The 17,096-nt window shown below is 35.9% G+C and overlaps 4 protein-coding genes across 4 annotated transcripts; 3 read left to right on the top strand and 1 right to left on the bottom strand.

Moving 5' to 3' along the window:
- The first annotated feature begins 69 nt into the window (after nucleotides 1-69).
- On the top strand, nucleotides 70-3,675 carry LOC129304973 (uncharacterized). The gene is made up of 6 exons (XM_054944843.1): nucleotides 70-584; nucleotides 1,065-1,244; nucleotides 1,603-1,684; nucleotides 1,776-1,883; nucleotides 2,008-2,166; nucleotides 3,026-3,675. The coding sequence occupies exons 1-6, from the start codon at nucleotides 333-335 to the stop codon at nucleotides 3,220-3,222; spliced, it is 978 nt and encodes a 325-aa protein (XP_054800818.1). The 5' UTR covers nucleotides 70-332; the 3' UTR covers nucleotides 3,223-3,675.
- A 1,487-nt stretch (nucleotides 3,676-5,162) lies between these two features.
- LOC129305285 (uncharacterized) lies at nucleotides 5,163-8,818 on the top strand. Its single transcript, XM_054945308.1, has 6 exons — nucleotides 5,163-5,619; nucleotides 6,433-6,612; nucleotides 7,277-7,358; nucleotides 7,515-7,622; nucleotides 7,742-7,900; nucleotides 8,310-8,818. The coding sequence occupies exons 1-6, from the start codon at nucleotides 5,368-5,370 to the stop codon at nucleotides 8,504-8,506; spliced, it is 978 nt and encodes a 325-aa protein (XP_054801283.1). The 5' UTR covers nucleotides 5,163-5,367; the 3' UTR covers nucleotides 8,507-8,818.
- Nucleotides 8,819-9,105: 287 nt separating this feature from the next.
- LOC129305395 (disease resistance protein At4g27190-like) lies at nucleotides 9,106-12,042 on the bottom strand. The gene has a single exon (XM_054945431.1). The coding sequence runs from the start codon at nucleotides 12,040-12,042 to the stop codon at nucleotides 9,106-9,108; it is 2,937 nt and encodes a 978-aa protein (XP_054801406.1).
- A 971-nt stretch (nucleotides 12,043-13,013) lies between these two features.
- On the top strand, nucleotides 13,014-16,502 carry LOC129305286 (uncharacterized). Its single transcript, XM_054945309.1, has 5 exons — nucleotides 13,014-13,317; nucleotides 13,984-14,281; nucleotides 14,380-14,502; nucleotides 14,834-15,124; nucleotides 15,917-16,502. The coding sequence occupies exons 2-5, from the start codon at nucleotides 14,018-14,020 to the stop codon at nucleotides 16,121-16,123; spliced, it is 885 nt and encodes a 294-aa protein (XP_054801284.1). The 5' UTR covers nucleotides 13,014-13,317; nucleotides 13,984-14,017; the 3' UTR covers nucleotides 16,124-16,502.
- The last annotated feature ends 594 nt before the right edge of the window (nucleotides 16,503-17,096 follow it).

Here is a 17,096-nt window from a genome sequence, read left to right as displayed (position 1 = left end):
TAAAATACGAAATCCTCATCAATCAGCGATTAATGTTGTAGACCAAACTTGTTTTTTAAAAGGCGATCGGACTGGAGGAAGTGAACTTTTATAAGTATGTTAAATTTAATTAAAAATATCTTATATGTAATGGGAGGGAGTAAGTTGAATTGCCAGGAGGAGATTGGACAAACGCCTCAACATAAATTAGCACGGGATGAGATCACCCCCTTGATTGTTCCCTTCTGACAATTTTCCCTTCAGTAAGGTGAGGGGGAGGGAAAGAGAGGGTGTGTGGCAGGCGGAAGGATTCCACTTTTGGTGGTGTCGTTTCATTTGGTGCGACTCAATCAATGAAAGCGGTGGTGATTACTGCTCCTGGTGACCCAGAAGTGCTTCAGGTGCGGGATGTCCCAGACCCATTAATTAAGGACAATGAGGTCCTTATAAGGGTCGCTGCCTCTGCTTTGAATCGCGCCGATATTTTCCACCGGAAAGGCTTATATGAGCCTCCAAGCGGTGACACGCCCTATCTGGGTATGGAATGCTCCGGCACCATTGAAGCCCTCGGCAAAAACGTTACCCGCTGGAAAATTGGTGACCAGGTGGATTTTGATTTTTCACTTTGGACTTGATTTGGTTTATTTGCTTTGTTGTTTTCTTGAACGATGAAAGTTCTGTTAGTGCTGTCTTGAGTGTTGTTAATTACTTCTTGGTTCTGACTTCAGATCAAGCAAGCTACTGCAACTCGACATTAACTTACGGAGCATGATACTTCTAAAATAGAGTAGGATCTTCTAACATAAACAGGGACTTGTTAAGTGGGTTCAAAGATAAAATGTCATTTTTGGGTTGTTCATGGTAATGAGGAGTTGCACTCAATTAATTCCCGATTGATACATAAGCAATTCCCTTGTTTTCATATTTGCTAAGCTAAACCAGATTTACTAACGTAAATAATGTACTTGAAAGACCACAATGTGTCTGAGCTTCTTGATGTGGACGACTGAAATTTAGCTTTGCATGCAGGATTCTGGTGTAAATATATGTGCTAAGGACCTACGATTCTGCTTTGTTTTCTGCAGGTATGTGCTTTACTCCATTGGGGAGGTTATGCGGAGAAGGTAGCTGTTCCAGCAGAGCAAGTTCTTCCTGTCCCACCTGGTGTCTCTCTGGAGGATTCTGCTAGTCTACCTGAGGTGGCATGCACTGTTTGGTCAACTGTTTTTATGACAAGCCGACTATCACCAGGCGAGACATTCTTGGTAACTATGCCCCAGCTCAAAATAGTTTTTGAATGAATGATTGTATCATACTGCATTGGAAAACTGGGAATAAATGTGCAATGTTATAAATACTATGAGTGTTTCTGATTTCCAGCATGTAAGGTTAAATTCTTATGATCAAATATCAGCATGTGTTGCTTATACATAGTTAAACCTCCATAGTGCTGTCATTTGCGCCAAGTCTACCTTTAAATAATTTAAGGAATAGTAATCATCTGATAGCATGCTTGGATTTTGTTCAAAACATGGCTTTGTGGATTATATTGAAATTTGGTCTTGCTCAATAAACCAATTTCTAGTTGTTAGCTGAGCTTGATCCATTGACTGAAATGGTTAGGTTCATGGAGGTTCCAGTGGAATTGGTACATTTGCTATCCAAATGGCTAAATTCCAAGGAGTAAAAGTTTTTACTACAGCAGGTTAGAGTCAGACACCGCTTCTGTTTTGTGTTATATCTCATGGCACACGTCATGATTCCACTTTTTCTTGCATCTTAATATTGAATTCCAGGAAGTGAGGAAAAACTAGCTGCTTGTAAAAATCTTGGAGCAGATATTGCTATCAATTACAAGACACAAGACTTTGTTGCTCGAGTAAAGGAAGAAACTGGAGGGAAAGGCATATCAATTTTTTGCATTTTTCTGTATTAAACAATTGAAGCATTTGCATTTGCCACACCTTGTATCTTTTTCTTTGCATGTCTTGGTACGGAGAAGACTGAATACCGAATTAACAATTGCAGGTGTTGATGTCATTCTGGATCACATGGGAGCATCCTACCTGCAGCGAAACCTTGACAGTTTAAACGTTGATGGAAGGCTTTTCCTCATCAGCATAATGGGTGGTGCTGTAGGAGAGGTAAATCTGAATAGTTTGCTCACAAGGCGCCTCACAATACAAGGTATGTTCCCATATATTGTTTAATCGAACTGCTATAAGACCAGAAATATTATATGGTAGTGAATGTTGGGCTTTAACGGGATAGCAAGAGCATAAAGTTGGAGTAGTAGAGATGAGAATGTTGAGATAAATGTATAGATATACACGTAAAGACAAAATTTGAAATGAGTAAATATGGGAAAAGGTAGGCGTCACGTCTATTGAAGGAAAAATGGTAGAAAATCATTCGAGGTGGTTTGGACATGTTCAAAAAAGATCACGGGAGGTACCTGTGAGAAGAGTGGAACAGATGACTTTAAGCCCTGTCAAGAAGGTTAGAAAAAGGCCAAAGAAAACACTTTTGAAAGTTGTTAAGCGAGACCTTTTAATTAACAATATTTCTAAAAGCATAATAAATGATAGAGCACAATGACGTTATATAATTTATATAGTCAACCCCGCCTAGTAGGATAAGGCTTGTTGTTGCTGTATAATGCTGCGATAGGATGCATTTGTTGTAGTTCTGCTGTTTGTATTTATCAGGATATCAAATCCTTTAGGCCTGCATAGATCACTGTAAGTTCAATTCTAAAATGAATCTGTGAGTATCGCCTCAGCTTTACAAGAACCAACTGCTTTTTAGGCAAAACCAAAGTCACGGATAAAAATGTCATGGGTAACTTCAGGCTTAAAACAACAATTTGATTTCTGTTTGATGCATATAACATGCGTGCATCTCTTTATGCAATCTGTAACAAGTTGACAAATAGTGTGGTCTGCTTATTGAATTTCATGCGATGCATGGGACCTGATCCACTTAAATACTATATCTCATTTATTAAAGTAATGGTCGATTTTTTACTTGATGATTTTGAACACAGCTGCTCGTTTGCGATTCAGAAGTTCAGAAAACAAAGCAGAGATTATAAGAGCGGTGGAGAAAAATGTGTGGCCGGCCATCGCTTCAGGGAAGGTGAAGCCTGTTGTCTATAAGTACTTCCCATTATCTGAAGCATCAGAAGCTCATCGACTCATGGAAGCCAGCAAGCACATTGGAAAGATATTGCTTCGACCATGAACTAATATTATTAATCCCTATATTTAAGAGGAGAAGGGTATGATGATCTGCATTAATGCCTTTATCCTGACCAATGTCATGGCCTGTTGTAGTAGCATGGTCGAGCCTGATTTGTGAACGAGTTGATTGACATGAAGGGTTAGCTGGTATGGATTGGGCTTTTCCATGCAAAAGCTCGTGAATCAAGGGGTCTATGGTGTATGGTGAATGAAACATTCTAGTTTACCACTTTCTGCATTAAGTGGTAACATGGTTCTCTCTGTTTTGTATCAAACTGCAAGAAGAAATGAACTTATTTTTCCTCTCTAAAGGCATATCTATAGTCTGCACTGTGAACAGCTCGACTGGGGAAATACGTGAGACTTTTCTCGCTGTGTCATATGTAGTGCTTATGACTTAATCTCTTCATGTTGCTCAAATATGGCATAAATAATATTGATATCTTTTGTACAATGCACTGGAATCTAGTTTATCCTTTCATTTGATAGGTGAGTTTCTGTAAGTAAACTTTTGGAACAAAATATTTCACCAAATGACTACATTAGTAGTTCTTTGTCCATTCAAGATCCTAATGACTAGATGTCTGTAGAGAAATATTTCAATTCAGAAAGGTTTAGAAGTCACTTACTTTAATGTTATCTGTGATATGAAAGCTGAACTCGTCATATTTTATTGGAAAACTTACTTTTGAATTTTGATTTAAGAAGTGATAATGGTGGACTATCTCCATTTTAAAAGTAAATCATTAAGGTATCATTTGCTTATTAAAAAAATATAATGGAATGAATTAAAAAAATTAAAGTAAAAAATGATATAATTAAAAGGGATATGTGAACACATTTTAAGGGAGAAAGAGTAATTTAGCTCAAGGGTTGAAAATTATAATTTATAAAATTTTTAAAGTGTGTGATAATTTTTATATTTATAGTATATATTAATAAATTTTATTATACTTATCATGGAAGAATGGTGATTTAGTTCATTTTTATTTTAATTTTTTAATTTAATTTATTTTATTTTTTAATAACTAAATATAGCCTAAATAATTGTATTATATTATTAAAGGAAGGCTGTTGGCATGACATGGGCAGGTTCAACGGCCCCTTGGAGTACTCCGTATTCAAACCACATTTTTTTTTATAAAAAAAAGTCCTTTAATATTTTAAAATGTTTGTTAGGCATAAATGTTTGTTTGGCATATATTGAGCTTATGGTCCCTACATGAACTAATCATTTTTTATTTCCCTTATCATCACGTCATCTACAACACGATAGTGTCTTTTTTTAATTTTGAACTGATTTCTTTTTCTTGAAAGTAACAATAATTTTTACCAAATATATATATATTTTGGCCAAAACAAAATATATTCACTAAGTCTAAAACTAGCGTGGGCATTGTTCTAAACAGATGTAAATGTTACAATTATAGAAAACTAAAAGCATAAAATATAATTAATTTTTATTAAATTGACTGCAAAATGAAATTTTGACATACAGGCTTTGTCAAAGTGAAACCAAATATTAAAAAAAAAAAGGTGAAAACCAAATATATTCTTACAAACCGTCTGATTATTAAAAAGAATTAAATTAAATGAATTAAAAAATGACAATAAAAATAAATTAAAATAAAAAAAATAAAATGATAAAATTAAAAGTAATTTAATTTATAAAGTTAAAAATTATGATTCATAAAATAAAAAAAAACTTATATCCTTAGTATTATATATTTAAGATATTTATTTTTAATTAAATCAATATATATATATATATCATTTATAAATTATTTATTTTATAATAAATTTTTAAAATTGATATTATTAATATATTAAAATCTTTCTACTTTGAATGGGCTGGGTAAAAGTTTTAGTCTTGCCATAAAATAAAAATTTTATACTTAGTTTTTATTTCCTTTAATCCATTGTCGTTCGGCAATCAAACTCCTTATTCCTTGTTCAGCTGAGGATCAGGGATACAGCCATACAGGCGGTGGCGCACCGCAATCAGCATTCACCAGGAAACGACACCGTATTGCTTCCCCCATGATGTGTTCAACTCTCAAGTATTCGATGGATACAAGTTAGTTCTGCTCTGCGAGGGGCTTCCCACTTGCCAGCGACAGAGACAAAGCTAATTCAGTTTCCGAAAATGAAGGCCATAGTGATAACTACTCCGGGAGGTCCAGAAGTGTTGAAGATTCAAGAAGTGGAAGACCCACAGATCAAAGACGACGAGGTACTCATCAGAATAGCTGCAACCGCGCTGAATCGAGCCGATACCCTCCAGAGGAAAGGTTCGTACCCTCCCCCCAAAGGTGCGAGCCCTTACCCAGGATTGGAGTGTTCTGGAACTATCGAAGCCGTCGGGAAAAATGTTTCCAGGTGGAAAATCGGCGACCAGGTACTCAACATCAATTCTTCCGAGTTTTGGGTTTGTGTTGTGGGGTAGTGATATATTTTTAATCTACGTTTCCGAGGAAATGATCGGAATGATATCAAGGGAACATTGCATTGCGGGTTCCTAGTTGTTGGGTGTCTTGAAAATGTGAAGTTCTTCTTTTGCGTCTTCTGATAACTTTACGTTTTCTGTGAATTATGGAACTTTCTTAGTTGGAAACAAGGAGCATATGCCTTTATATAGGAAGCTTTATTTATTTTCTATGCTCTAGCATGCTCAGGTCGTAGTTGAAAATTATTTTCTCTGATCCAAAATATAAGTATTTTTCCTTCCATTAAGCTTAGTTCAAAATATAAACAATCTAACACCTGTAAATTTTTTTTGTCCATTTTACCCCTTATATTTATTAACCCAAAATTTATGTCTAAATTTATATTTCACCAATCATGGAGTGGATTGGTAATTGGGATTAGGGATAAAAAGGAAAACAATATATATTTTGATGGAAATAAGTATTTATTGATATGTAGATTTTTCTTAAAAATTGCTTATATCTTGAACCGGAAGTGGTACTTCTTAAAGTCTCTGTACCGTACCTACTTGTTGCTATTGAACTATGACGCTTATTCAGTAAAACAATACGTCTGACCTCAGTGATAATTGAATTTATGAGCATTGAGATCGTTCATGTTCCTATGATCGGCATTAACCTCAAGGTTCTATTTTACTGTAGTGGTTGAAACCTGTTGGTCGTGTAGTAAGCGAATTAATTAAAATTTCATCAATATATATATATATATAAGATGTGGTTTATAGGTATGTGCTCTTCTTGGTGGAGGGGGATATGCTGAGAAAGTTGCCGTTCCTGCTGGACAAATTCTTCCCGTTCCACCTGCAGTTTCTCTGAAGGATGCAGCTGCTTTTCCTGAGGTTGCATGTACTGTGTGGTCTACTGTTTTTATGATGAGCCGACTATCCAAAGGAGAAACATTCTTGGTAAATTTTGAGTCTAATAATTTATCTATGAAGAATCAGGTTATTTTTTTTAAGTTAATGTTGAATACCTGTATTGTTTTGAACCAATTAAGTGCATGTAGCGTATCTTGTGACTGTCAATTTAAAGGAAGCCGTGTAGGCACTGGTACTTTTTTGCATTCTTCTGTTTAATCAACTCTTGTTTGGGTTGATAGGATGCATAGAACTTAGCAACTCGATGCTATATTGACCTTAACCTTTGTTTAGGGAATTCAAAACATGATTGAATTAGTTTTGAGAATCACAATGATATACTCTCTGGGGTCCTAAATATAGGGCACTTCTAGCTACTTTACTAAAACCAAAGAGAGATAATTAAATCATTAAGATGGTCTAAAAATGAACCATATTTACCCTATTTAAAAGCATAATTTTTTTTTTTAAAACTTGGGTAGTTGTAACTACAGGTGGTTTTGGGGGGAAAAAAAACTAATTAATGGTTTGCCTTTTTGTGCACAGCGACTAATATAAAGGACCGGAGAGAGTAAATAAAATATTGGATAACATCCATTCATAACTTGAAATGGCCTGATTTTTTTCCTTTGGTGGTGCTGTATGACCTTCCTGGAGTCTCTAGTTGTGACTTGATGATAGTTTATGTTAACTTGAATCCATCAATTCTCAGGTACACGGGGGCTCTAGTGGAATTGGTACATTTGCCATTCAGATAGCTAAATATCATGGAGTAAGAGTATTTGTCACAGCAGGTTCAGTAGTTTTTATACAACTTTGTCTTGGAAATTAACTGTGCTCAATAGGTCCAATAAACTGGCCTATTTTGTGGAGCTAACCATGCACCTCTTTGATTGAAATTTCTGAGTAGTGTTTGGCAAGCACTCATCTTTTTGGATATGGATTTGCAGGCAGCGAAGAGAAATTAGCTTTCTGCAAGGATCTTGGTGCTGATGTATGCATCAATTACAAAACAGAGGACTTTGTTGTGAGGGTAAAGGAAGAAACAGGTGGTCAAGGTATCATCTCTAGCATGAACACTTGAGTAGAGATAATCAATATGTGAAGTACCTATTGATGTATGATTACTCTAATGTTTGCATGAATCATGAAGAAACATTGTGTAATTGATGTACAGGTGTCAATGTTATTCTTGATTGTATGGGAGCATCCTATTATAGCCAGAACCTCGAGAGCTTGAGCTTTGATGGGAGGCTATTTATTATTGGCTTTCAGGGGGGTACATCCACTGAAGTAAATCTTGCCTCTGTGTTTGCTAAGCGTCTTACAGTTCAAGGTATTGCTCCAATTAAGGTTTATTTCTTTCTTTGGTTATTTTCAAGGTTCACTTCATAATACAGGTTCTTTCTTTGCTATTTAGTTGGGTTCAAGATTACTTTCCTTCAATCCATATCATTGCCTGTTGAAGTACATAGAAGTAACACCAATAGCTGATATAGCTAACTTGCTCAACTGCAAAAATGATAATGATAATTTAACTTCAGCGTACATCTTTACAACCGAGAGATATATTCTTTGTGAGGGAACCAGACTAATGTGGGTGATTTAATTCATTCATGGCCGTAACTTAAATCCCTTACATTTGTTCTCTTATTTCACTATGCTTCTTTTGCTTTATAAACCATGCACTCTGTCTGAGTTTACAGATAAACCCAGGTTATATCTCATGGTCAATTTCTATGCAGGTGCTGGCTTGCGAAGCAGAAGCCTTGAAAATAAAGCTGTGATTGTGAGCGAGGTGGAGAAGAATGTGTGGCCAGCAATTGCAGCAGGCAGGGTAAAGCCTGTGGTGTACAAGTCATTTCCTCTATCTGAAGCGGCAGAGGCTCATCAGCTAATGGAGAGCAGCAAACATATTGGGAAGATTCTGCTTTTTCCGTGAACCTAACCCAAGTGCTTTGACATTGTGACAGACCTTTAGAATTTGGACTTCTTTCTGTGTCTGTGGCCGAGGAGACTAGTGCTGTGCACTTAAGTTGTCGTGATGCTCATGGATGCTGCAAGGTTGTTTCTTAAAAATAAAGTACCCATAATGAATTTATTCTGTATGATACAGCAAATATAGCTGCTATATCCATGAAATAGATTCTCTCTGAGATGGTTTATGTTGAGAAGTTGATGGAGTTGTGTATATTTTAGAAAGAATGGAGTGATGTTACTGATTAAAAAATAAAAATGAAAAAAAATTATCTCATATCAATGATTCAAGAACTCCAAAGACGGAGAAATTCAGAGGATATTTTTATCTATATTTAGTTTCCCGTTTTCTTCATAACCAACATTACTCTTGAATGCACAATTGTTTACGAACTATGCAGTCAAGACATCTGTTCAACCCCCCCCCCCACCCCTAGGGGGCCAAAAAGAACGCTTGCAAGTTTGAACCTCATAAAGGTAACAAATTATGCTTGGAAAGATCAATATCAGTTTTGAAGTGAAGGCAACAAAATTACTAAAATCACTCATGATCATCAGGTCTACTTATCTGTCACTCGTACTTGTCAATCTAATTTCTACAAAGTAAGGTTGCAGGATATCTTTTGAGTTAGGTTGATCCCACGCCAATGAGTTCCACCATGTTCTGGTTGCTTTGATTTCTTCAAGAGCAGGTGTTGTTGACAGATCAAGAGGAAGCCTCTTCAGAGCTTCACAGGATGCTACTTCAAGACTTCTTAAAGAAGGGCAAAAAATGGTTCCATCATATATACTCTCCAAAAGGGGCATGAACTTCAGTTTCATCCTCTTCAACTTTGGAAACTCAATTCTGGAACCATTACCTCCCATGAAATCTCTCTCTTCTCCTTTCATTATGTACTCCATACCAGTACAACTGCGGACACTAATTTCTTCCAGATTCCTCAGTTGAAGCAAAAGCTGCCCTGAGAATAGAGTCTTCAGTTTTGGACAATATTCCACAGTAATGATCTTCAAGCTTGTAAGAGTGCCAGGTCTCACTTCATCCCTACATATCATCTTCAAGTTTCCCAGAACTAAAAGTTCCATCCTTTCTAACATGGATAAAGTGTTTTCCTCTTCCTCTGAGTCAATTATTCCTTCAATGTTATCACACCACCTGATTTTACAGGATTTCAGCTGTGCCACATTCACTAAGCACATGCTTAGATGCTTGATATCAGCAGAGTCATCCAAATGCAGCTCCAAGGTGTTTGGTGGTAGAGAAACTGGGTTTCCTCTTAGAACAAATCTTCCACTAAAGGCCAAGCTTCTCTCTTCATAAAACTGTGCTTGAGGCTGCCCAACCGTTATCCTGAACTTATCCAGCTGAACCCAGTGAACAGATTTGGCATATTGATCAAACACATCTGCATTCCACAAGTCTAGTTCAAGGGAAGATAGATTTAAGGAAATGACTTCTTCAATGGTAGCTCCACCGCTAATGGCTTTGACTGTCATTGATCCCCACAAGATACCACAACCACCTATCAGTAAGTCTTCCAAAAGTGTGAATTTGGATATCAATCCAAATGGGAAGATTTCAATTCCTGTCTTGGAAATATTCAAGCGTCTCAAGTTTCCCAAATTTTGCATCCCATTTGGAAGTTCTTTCATTCTTGGAGAGCAAGAGAGATCAAGGACCATCAGCTTGTTCAGTTTTGCTAAAGAAGGAACTGTTGATAAATTCCAGCAGTTGCTCAATAACAAAGCAGATAAGTTGTCTAAATTAGATACTGAATTAGGCAAGAAATCAATCCCAGTGTAGGAGAGGTCCAGAACTTTCAGAAATTGCATATTTTCAAAGAATTCATGGGATATATTTTCAGAAAATGAGTTGAATTGAAACAATAAGGAAGTAAGTCTAGGGAACATGAGGTTGTAATTGAAGGGAATACATTTCAAGTCATTTCTCATCAGCGAGACCCTTTGAACATCTTCTGTCCATTCCTCCATCCATTGATGTTTTGTCATTCTAGTTCCAGCTTTACTTATGCAGTGAGGGTTCGTTCTCATGATTGTAATGGCCATGTCTCTTATCAAATCATGCATTCTGACGAATTCCACTGCATTTTGAGTCACACCCTCTAACAAGCATGCATGTTTTAATTCATTCAATATGATTTTTCCCCTCCTCTTGATTGCAGAGATTCCTCCAACATAACCCAATAAACCTTCCCACATCCAATACTCCATCAGCTCATTGGTATCAATCTGATGGCTTTCAGGATATAAAGCACAAAAGAGGAAACAAGATCTGCTTGTATCATCCTTTAGCTTGGCATAGCTAAATCTCAAGTGTGCAAACACTGTTTCTTCCATCCTTTCAATATTTGCTGTTGAGGCTCTTAACTCAGCTAATGCACACTCCCACTCTGATACATCAGCAGCATTTCTCAAGGCTCGTCCTACTGTAACAATGGCAAGAGGCAAACCTCCACACTCTTTTGTCACTTCCTTTGCAATCATCTCTACTTCTGGAGAATTTGACACTACCATTCCAACTTTATACCTTAAGAGATCCCATGCCTCATCATCTTGAAGGGCCTTCACTTCTACATCCTCATCTGTCTCCATACCCCGACAAACACTCAACAACCGCGTAGTGATCACCAACTTGCAGCCATTCTCAACTGTTGGTATCGGTATTCCAGCTGTTTCAAGAGAGAATGGCTCCCATAAATCGTCCAGAATCAGTGTGTATCTCCTCCTTCTGTTTAGAGCCTCAAATAGCTTGGCTGCTCTAGTAACATCATCATCTATCATTGAAAGATCTAATTCCAACTTCTCTCCAATACCCTTCTGTAGTTTCACTAGGCTTGGCTCTTTTGGTGCAGAAACCCATATGACAAGATCAAAATCCCTCCCTTCTAACAGACGATTGTTGATTTCTGTCATGATAGTTGTCTTGCCTACTCCTCCCATTCCATAAACTCCAATCCTTTTCGCACTCTCTTGTGATAAGCATTCCAATATCCTCATTAAACTTTGCATGGTTGTGGCACACTCCATCAATGGTGATGCAGGAAGAGTGTACCCTACCTTGGGCAAGTTTTCAGCCACCACTGATTCATCCAAGAACTGACCCTTGTCAAGAAGCTCTTGGACCTCACTGATCTTCTCTTCCACTACTCCTCCGAATTTTATTCGTGAACAAAGAAAGTTGAAGGAACATCCATTGTTATTCTCCGTGAGGCTGCTCACTTGGATTCTAACTCGATCAACACTTTTCATCCACAGCTTCACCTCTTCTCTTGGGTTCATCCCTTTTTCCAGCCACATTTGATTGAGTTTAGTGTTCACATCTGATCTGCGAGCATCTAGCTGTTCCACTAACTCTTTTAGCTTGTTCAAATTCTTTTTTGGTTTTCTCAGATGCTTACACTGTCTTTCAAGTGATTGTTGCAGTGAGTTCCGAGAGCACAAGCAGCTCAGGATGCTTACCATAGATCCAACGACGTCCATGGTCAGTTGCAGACAATTCAAGAAACAAGAAACAAGAAACCATAGGACCAGTGTATAGCAAGAGTTAAGTAATCATGTTTGTGTTAAATCATCTCCTAGATTTTGGAAAGATCAATAAGAGTACGAGATGAACAAAAGAGTCAGAACTCAGAAAGTTCAGCCTTAAACATGCTTGAGAAACAGATGATGAAGAAAATTGCAAAACGATTGCAGGAAATGGGTTGAATTTATCACTGGGAAGATATTCTTCGATTCTGAAAAGTTCTGCTAGCTTTGTTTATCCAGTTATCTAGGTGAGCCCAGTTGTCCAAACAGACTTTTCTAATCGTTGACTTCCAATTACAGCTTATACCCACCGTAAAAAATATAAAAGGAGGCAATAGAAAGTTTGTACAAGTTTTGAATATAGAGAAACTTTCATCATTTAAAAATAGAAATCATTTATATAATTTCAGTAAAATATTAACACTTAATGTTTCCAAAAAAAAAAATCAATTTTTAGGAAAAATACTAAATTTATACGAAGAATCTTTTTTTTTTTTGGCTAGATTATATGAAGAGTCAAATAGCTTGGAACATTTTAAAGACATAAAAATTTGGTGGAGCGGGGCATGCAACCTAAAGAAATTAAACTAACTTTTGGCTACTTTCGATAAATTGATTATTTATTATGATTTTATATAAAATTGCAAACAGTTATTATAAAATTGCTGTATTTGAACTATCTGTACTTTCTGTTGATATTTTTTCCATACGTAATCTATTATATTTATTTGATTATTTATTTAGTTTAATGATATAAAATTGCTAATTGTATCATCAAACTATATATATTATTTATTTAATTACTATTATAAAAAGTATTATGATCTTATTTTTAACAGTATTTAAATCATAATAACAATGATAATAAATATATAATCATTAAATTAAACAGACGGATGTGATTATGGGGGGAAAAATGGATTGGGAAAAAAGTATGGAATGGATCCACCTTTCTGGCTTAAACAATCAAAATTGCGATGGACATGTGGAAGAAAGCACTGTTGGTGAATAATAAACATTACGCTTAAATTATAAATAAATATTTAATAAATAAATTGATTTTTACCTGATTTTGTTAAAATACTCACCCCGGAAGCAATTATTTTCTTATTAAAAAATGCAAAAGTATCGACCAAAAAGGCAAAAACATACATAGCCCTTGGGTGCGTCATACTGAAGAGCACAGAGCACTGTGAAAGTTGTTCGATCAGCAGGGTCAGACTTCAGAGGGTGAGTTCGCTCAACTTGCTTTTGAATCGCCTTCATTGTTTCATAGATCATGCTGGTTTATCTTTCTTCTGAAATTGAAAATCGTTTCTTCTTCTTTTCATAGATCAGCACTGTCCGACTCATTTGTGATGTTTAACTGAAACTCGATAAAATTAATTTATACGAAGAATTAACCTAACATATGAGTTATTAAGTTAATGATTTCAAAATTGAAAGCAAATTGTAAAACCTGTGTTGATACTCAAAGCCAATTCCAATATCGTGTCCCCCTCTATTTATTTTTTCCGATTCTGTCATATCATGCATTATCCTCCTTCAGTCTCTGAGATGAAAAGGGCCAATTTTTCCCCAGACGATATCAATTCTCTCAAGTAACAGCAGTGCTGGCACAAACTTATTTTCTACTTTGTTATTTTTGAAGCTCTGCATAGCTGAATTTTATAAGATTGGGTGAATATGAGGAACTCCGGTAGTTGAATATATTCTATTACATAAATCTCATAAGGAGATAGTATCCGCCTTAAATGTGTTTTTCTATTTAAGATGTAAGCTACCAGATTTGAAACTAGAGCAGCTTCCGGGCCTCTTAAGGACATGGTCTGTGAGACTTTCTAAATATTTTAGAACTCATGCAATAAATTGAACTTTGCAATTGATCTTTTGCAGATTCTATCATCCCATTTCATCTTTTATCCAAGCAATGGATCTAAGTTCGTTGAGTCCTGAACAACTAACTGTGATGGGGTCTGCATTTTGTGTAATGGCTTCCATGCATTTCACAGTGCAGTTATTATCACAACATCTCTTCTACTGGAAGAACCCTAAGGAACAAAAAGCCATCATCATTATTATCCTAATGGCTCCCATATATGCCGTTGACTCATTTGTAGGCCTATTGGATGTCCAGGGAAGCAAAGCATTTTTTTTGTTTTTGGACTCAGTCAAGGAATGCTATGAAGCTTTGGTGAGCACCATTTCCTGATTAAAATATATGGCTTTGTGAATTTCAGAAATGCTACTGTTGTTGGCTTATCAGAACACTTTATGTGGTTTTTTCATCAGGTGATTGCTAAATTTATGGCTCTGATGTATAGTTACTTGAACATATCGATGAGCAGAAATATTGTGCCTGATGAAATTAAGGGGAGGGAAATTCACCACTCATTCCCAATGACACTTTTTCAGGTACATTTTGTATTTATGCACATATAGTTGTGAATTTTTTGAACAAGAAAAAATCATTGTGTTATGATGTGAATCTTCTTTTTTTTTTTTTTTGAATTTTTTATTACAGGTGAGTACCCTTCATCCATTGATGCATTTACATAGAATATTTACTTAAATTTATGCATTATTGACACTTAAATCATGAAGCTGTATATCAATGCTAGTACCTTTTTATGATGAAAAGCATTTTCAATCCATCAGAGTTCTGTGTAGTAGAAATATATCGTTTCTGTGTAATAATTAATAACTGATGTCATAGAATTTACTATATAATATTGACTTTCTGCAGCCTCGCACTGTTCGGCTGAACCACAACACTCTGAAGCTTCTAAAATATTGGACATGGCAGTTTGTAGTCATCCGCCCAGTTTGTTCCATTTTGATGATAACATTGCAATTACTTGGGTTGTATCCAAGCTGGTTGAGTTGGACATTTACCATCATTCTCAACATTTCTGTTTCATTGGCCTTGTATTCTCTTGTTATCTTTTACCATGTGTTTGCGAAGGAACTGAAGCCACACAAGCCACTAGCAAAATTCATGTGCATCAAAGGAATTGTTTTCTTTAGCTTTTGGCAGGTAATTTGTTATCCTTTATTTTTTACATGCAAACTGAGTTCAAAAATCACCTAGAGATGTGAAGAAGGTGTGCGTGTCTGTGTGTGATTGAATGAGAGATCAGACTTGTAGACATGGTGCTACAGAAAAGAAAAACCAAAAGGACCATCCCCTTTCAGTGGACTTCGGTTATAATGAGTGGCGGGAATGTTACCTGCATGAAGACTAGTATGTGACTGTAGCTTTAACTGTTTATATATTTTATTATGTCTGTTATTAGTGGAGTTTAGTGACTTTATTTTATATTTGAGCCACAAATACAATGTTTCATGTAGATCAGTATCCGCTAGCTACATTTCCCACACTCATCTTGCTTTATTCCTAGTGGAGAAAGAAACTCTGTTAACTAATGAAAAAGCAAGCTTACTGAATGTGACAATTTTGGCTCCACATTGTATTTTCTATCAACACTACCGCTTAACAATATGCATTGTGCAGTTCAGCAGTTGGGTCTCTTTTAGATGTGAATCTGTTATTGTTGACATGGCTATATTTTTACTGTATGTCGCAACTTTGATCATGGGGAGATGACATGACATAAATGTTTGCCGTATTTCAGATTCTAGTTCACCAATATGGGTGTCTCCTGTTTTTTTTTTTTTGCTTTGATCGCTTTACCTTCTTTCTAGCACTTCTTCAGCATCATAGCAACTTTCCTTTTGCTGTTTACAATGAAATCATTGTGGGTTAATATGGAATCACCATCATTTTGGCTGTGTTTAACATTTGATTACGACCTCTGACCATACGCAGGGAGTGGTGCTGGAGATTTTGGTGGCACTGGGTGTCATTCGATCTCATCATTTCTGGTTAGATGTGGAGCACCTTGAAGAGGCCATTCAGAATGTGTTGATATGTTTAGAGATGGTTGTGTTCTCTGTTCTTCAGCAGTATGCGTATCATGTTTCACCATACAGTGGAGAAGTAGAATCGACTTATAAACTAAAGAAAAACGAATGATAAAGTATGGTTAAAGAAAAATAGCAGAGCTCTGAGAATACAACAACAAAACAGCCTTGTCCTTCTAAGCGAAGTAGAGCTATGAGCATAGTGATGAAAAGTGCATGTGTTCTTTCCGCATTTTTACTTGGGGACCTCATCTATACGGAGCTGTTTGCTCCTTTTTTTTTTTTTTTTTTTGTGGGTAATATGAGCTGTTTGTTCTTTCCCATATGGATCAGAGGGATTTTTGGATGAAATATGGTGGTGGTTTTAAGCTGTATCAATTATGAATTTAAGATATGATGTGCCAGATTATAATTATTTTTTTAAAAAGCTAGGATGTAGATAAGTTGGTGTTCATGACATTGAAAGCATCAATATTTGAATATTGAAATTAGCTATTTTTCGTGGTGGTGAATGGAATTAATCAAATATCTTTAGGTAGCTGTTAGGATATCGATATATTATTAATATGATGTAACGTGTCTTGGCATTCTACAACACTCTACATTTAGCAGCCTCATGCAGTTATACTTCCATTTTTATTTATAAAAAAAAATTATATCAGTTTAAAAAATTAGTTAATTATATTAATTATATTTAAAAATAAAAAAATTGGACTAAAGTATTTTTCAATAATTGTTTTAATCAAGTCTTCATCAATTATTTTTTATGATTGAGGATGGTAAAATTATGAAGGATAATTTAAAAAATTTGTAATAAATGTTTGTTGTAAAATGTAATTTTGTTTATATAAAAAAAATTAAAAGTGATAATTTCTCTTGTAAATAAAAGCAGAGGGAGTATTGCACGGCTGAAGCTTCTAAGAAGGAACTGACTGATTTTCCACAAGCAACCTCGCTATTCTTTGCTGCACCATTCTTTCCACCCCCAGGTTAATCTAGCACATTTAACACCCAAGGGCAGTATTCAAGACGGTTTGGAATGAAAAGAAAATAAAGAGGTGAGAAAAATAGGGGAAAACTCACCA

The sequence above is a fragment of the Prosopis cineraria genome, unplaced genomic scaffold (genome assembly GCF_029017545.1).
Source record: "Prosopis cineraria cultivar Desert tree isolate PC_DT_omini unplaced genomic scaffold, ASM2901754v1 PC3, whole genome shotgun sequence".
Taxonomy (NCBI): domain Eukaryota; kingdom Viridiplantae; phylum Streptophyta; class Magnoliopsida; order Fabales; family Fabaceae; genus Prosopis; species Prosopis cineraria.
This window is presented reverse-complemented; position numbering and strand designations above follow the sequence as displayed.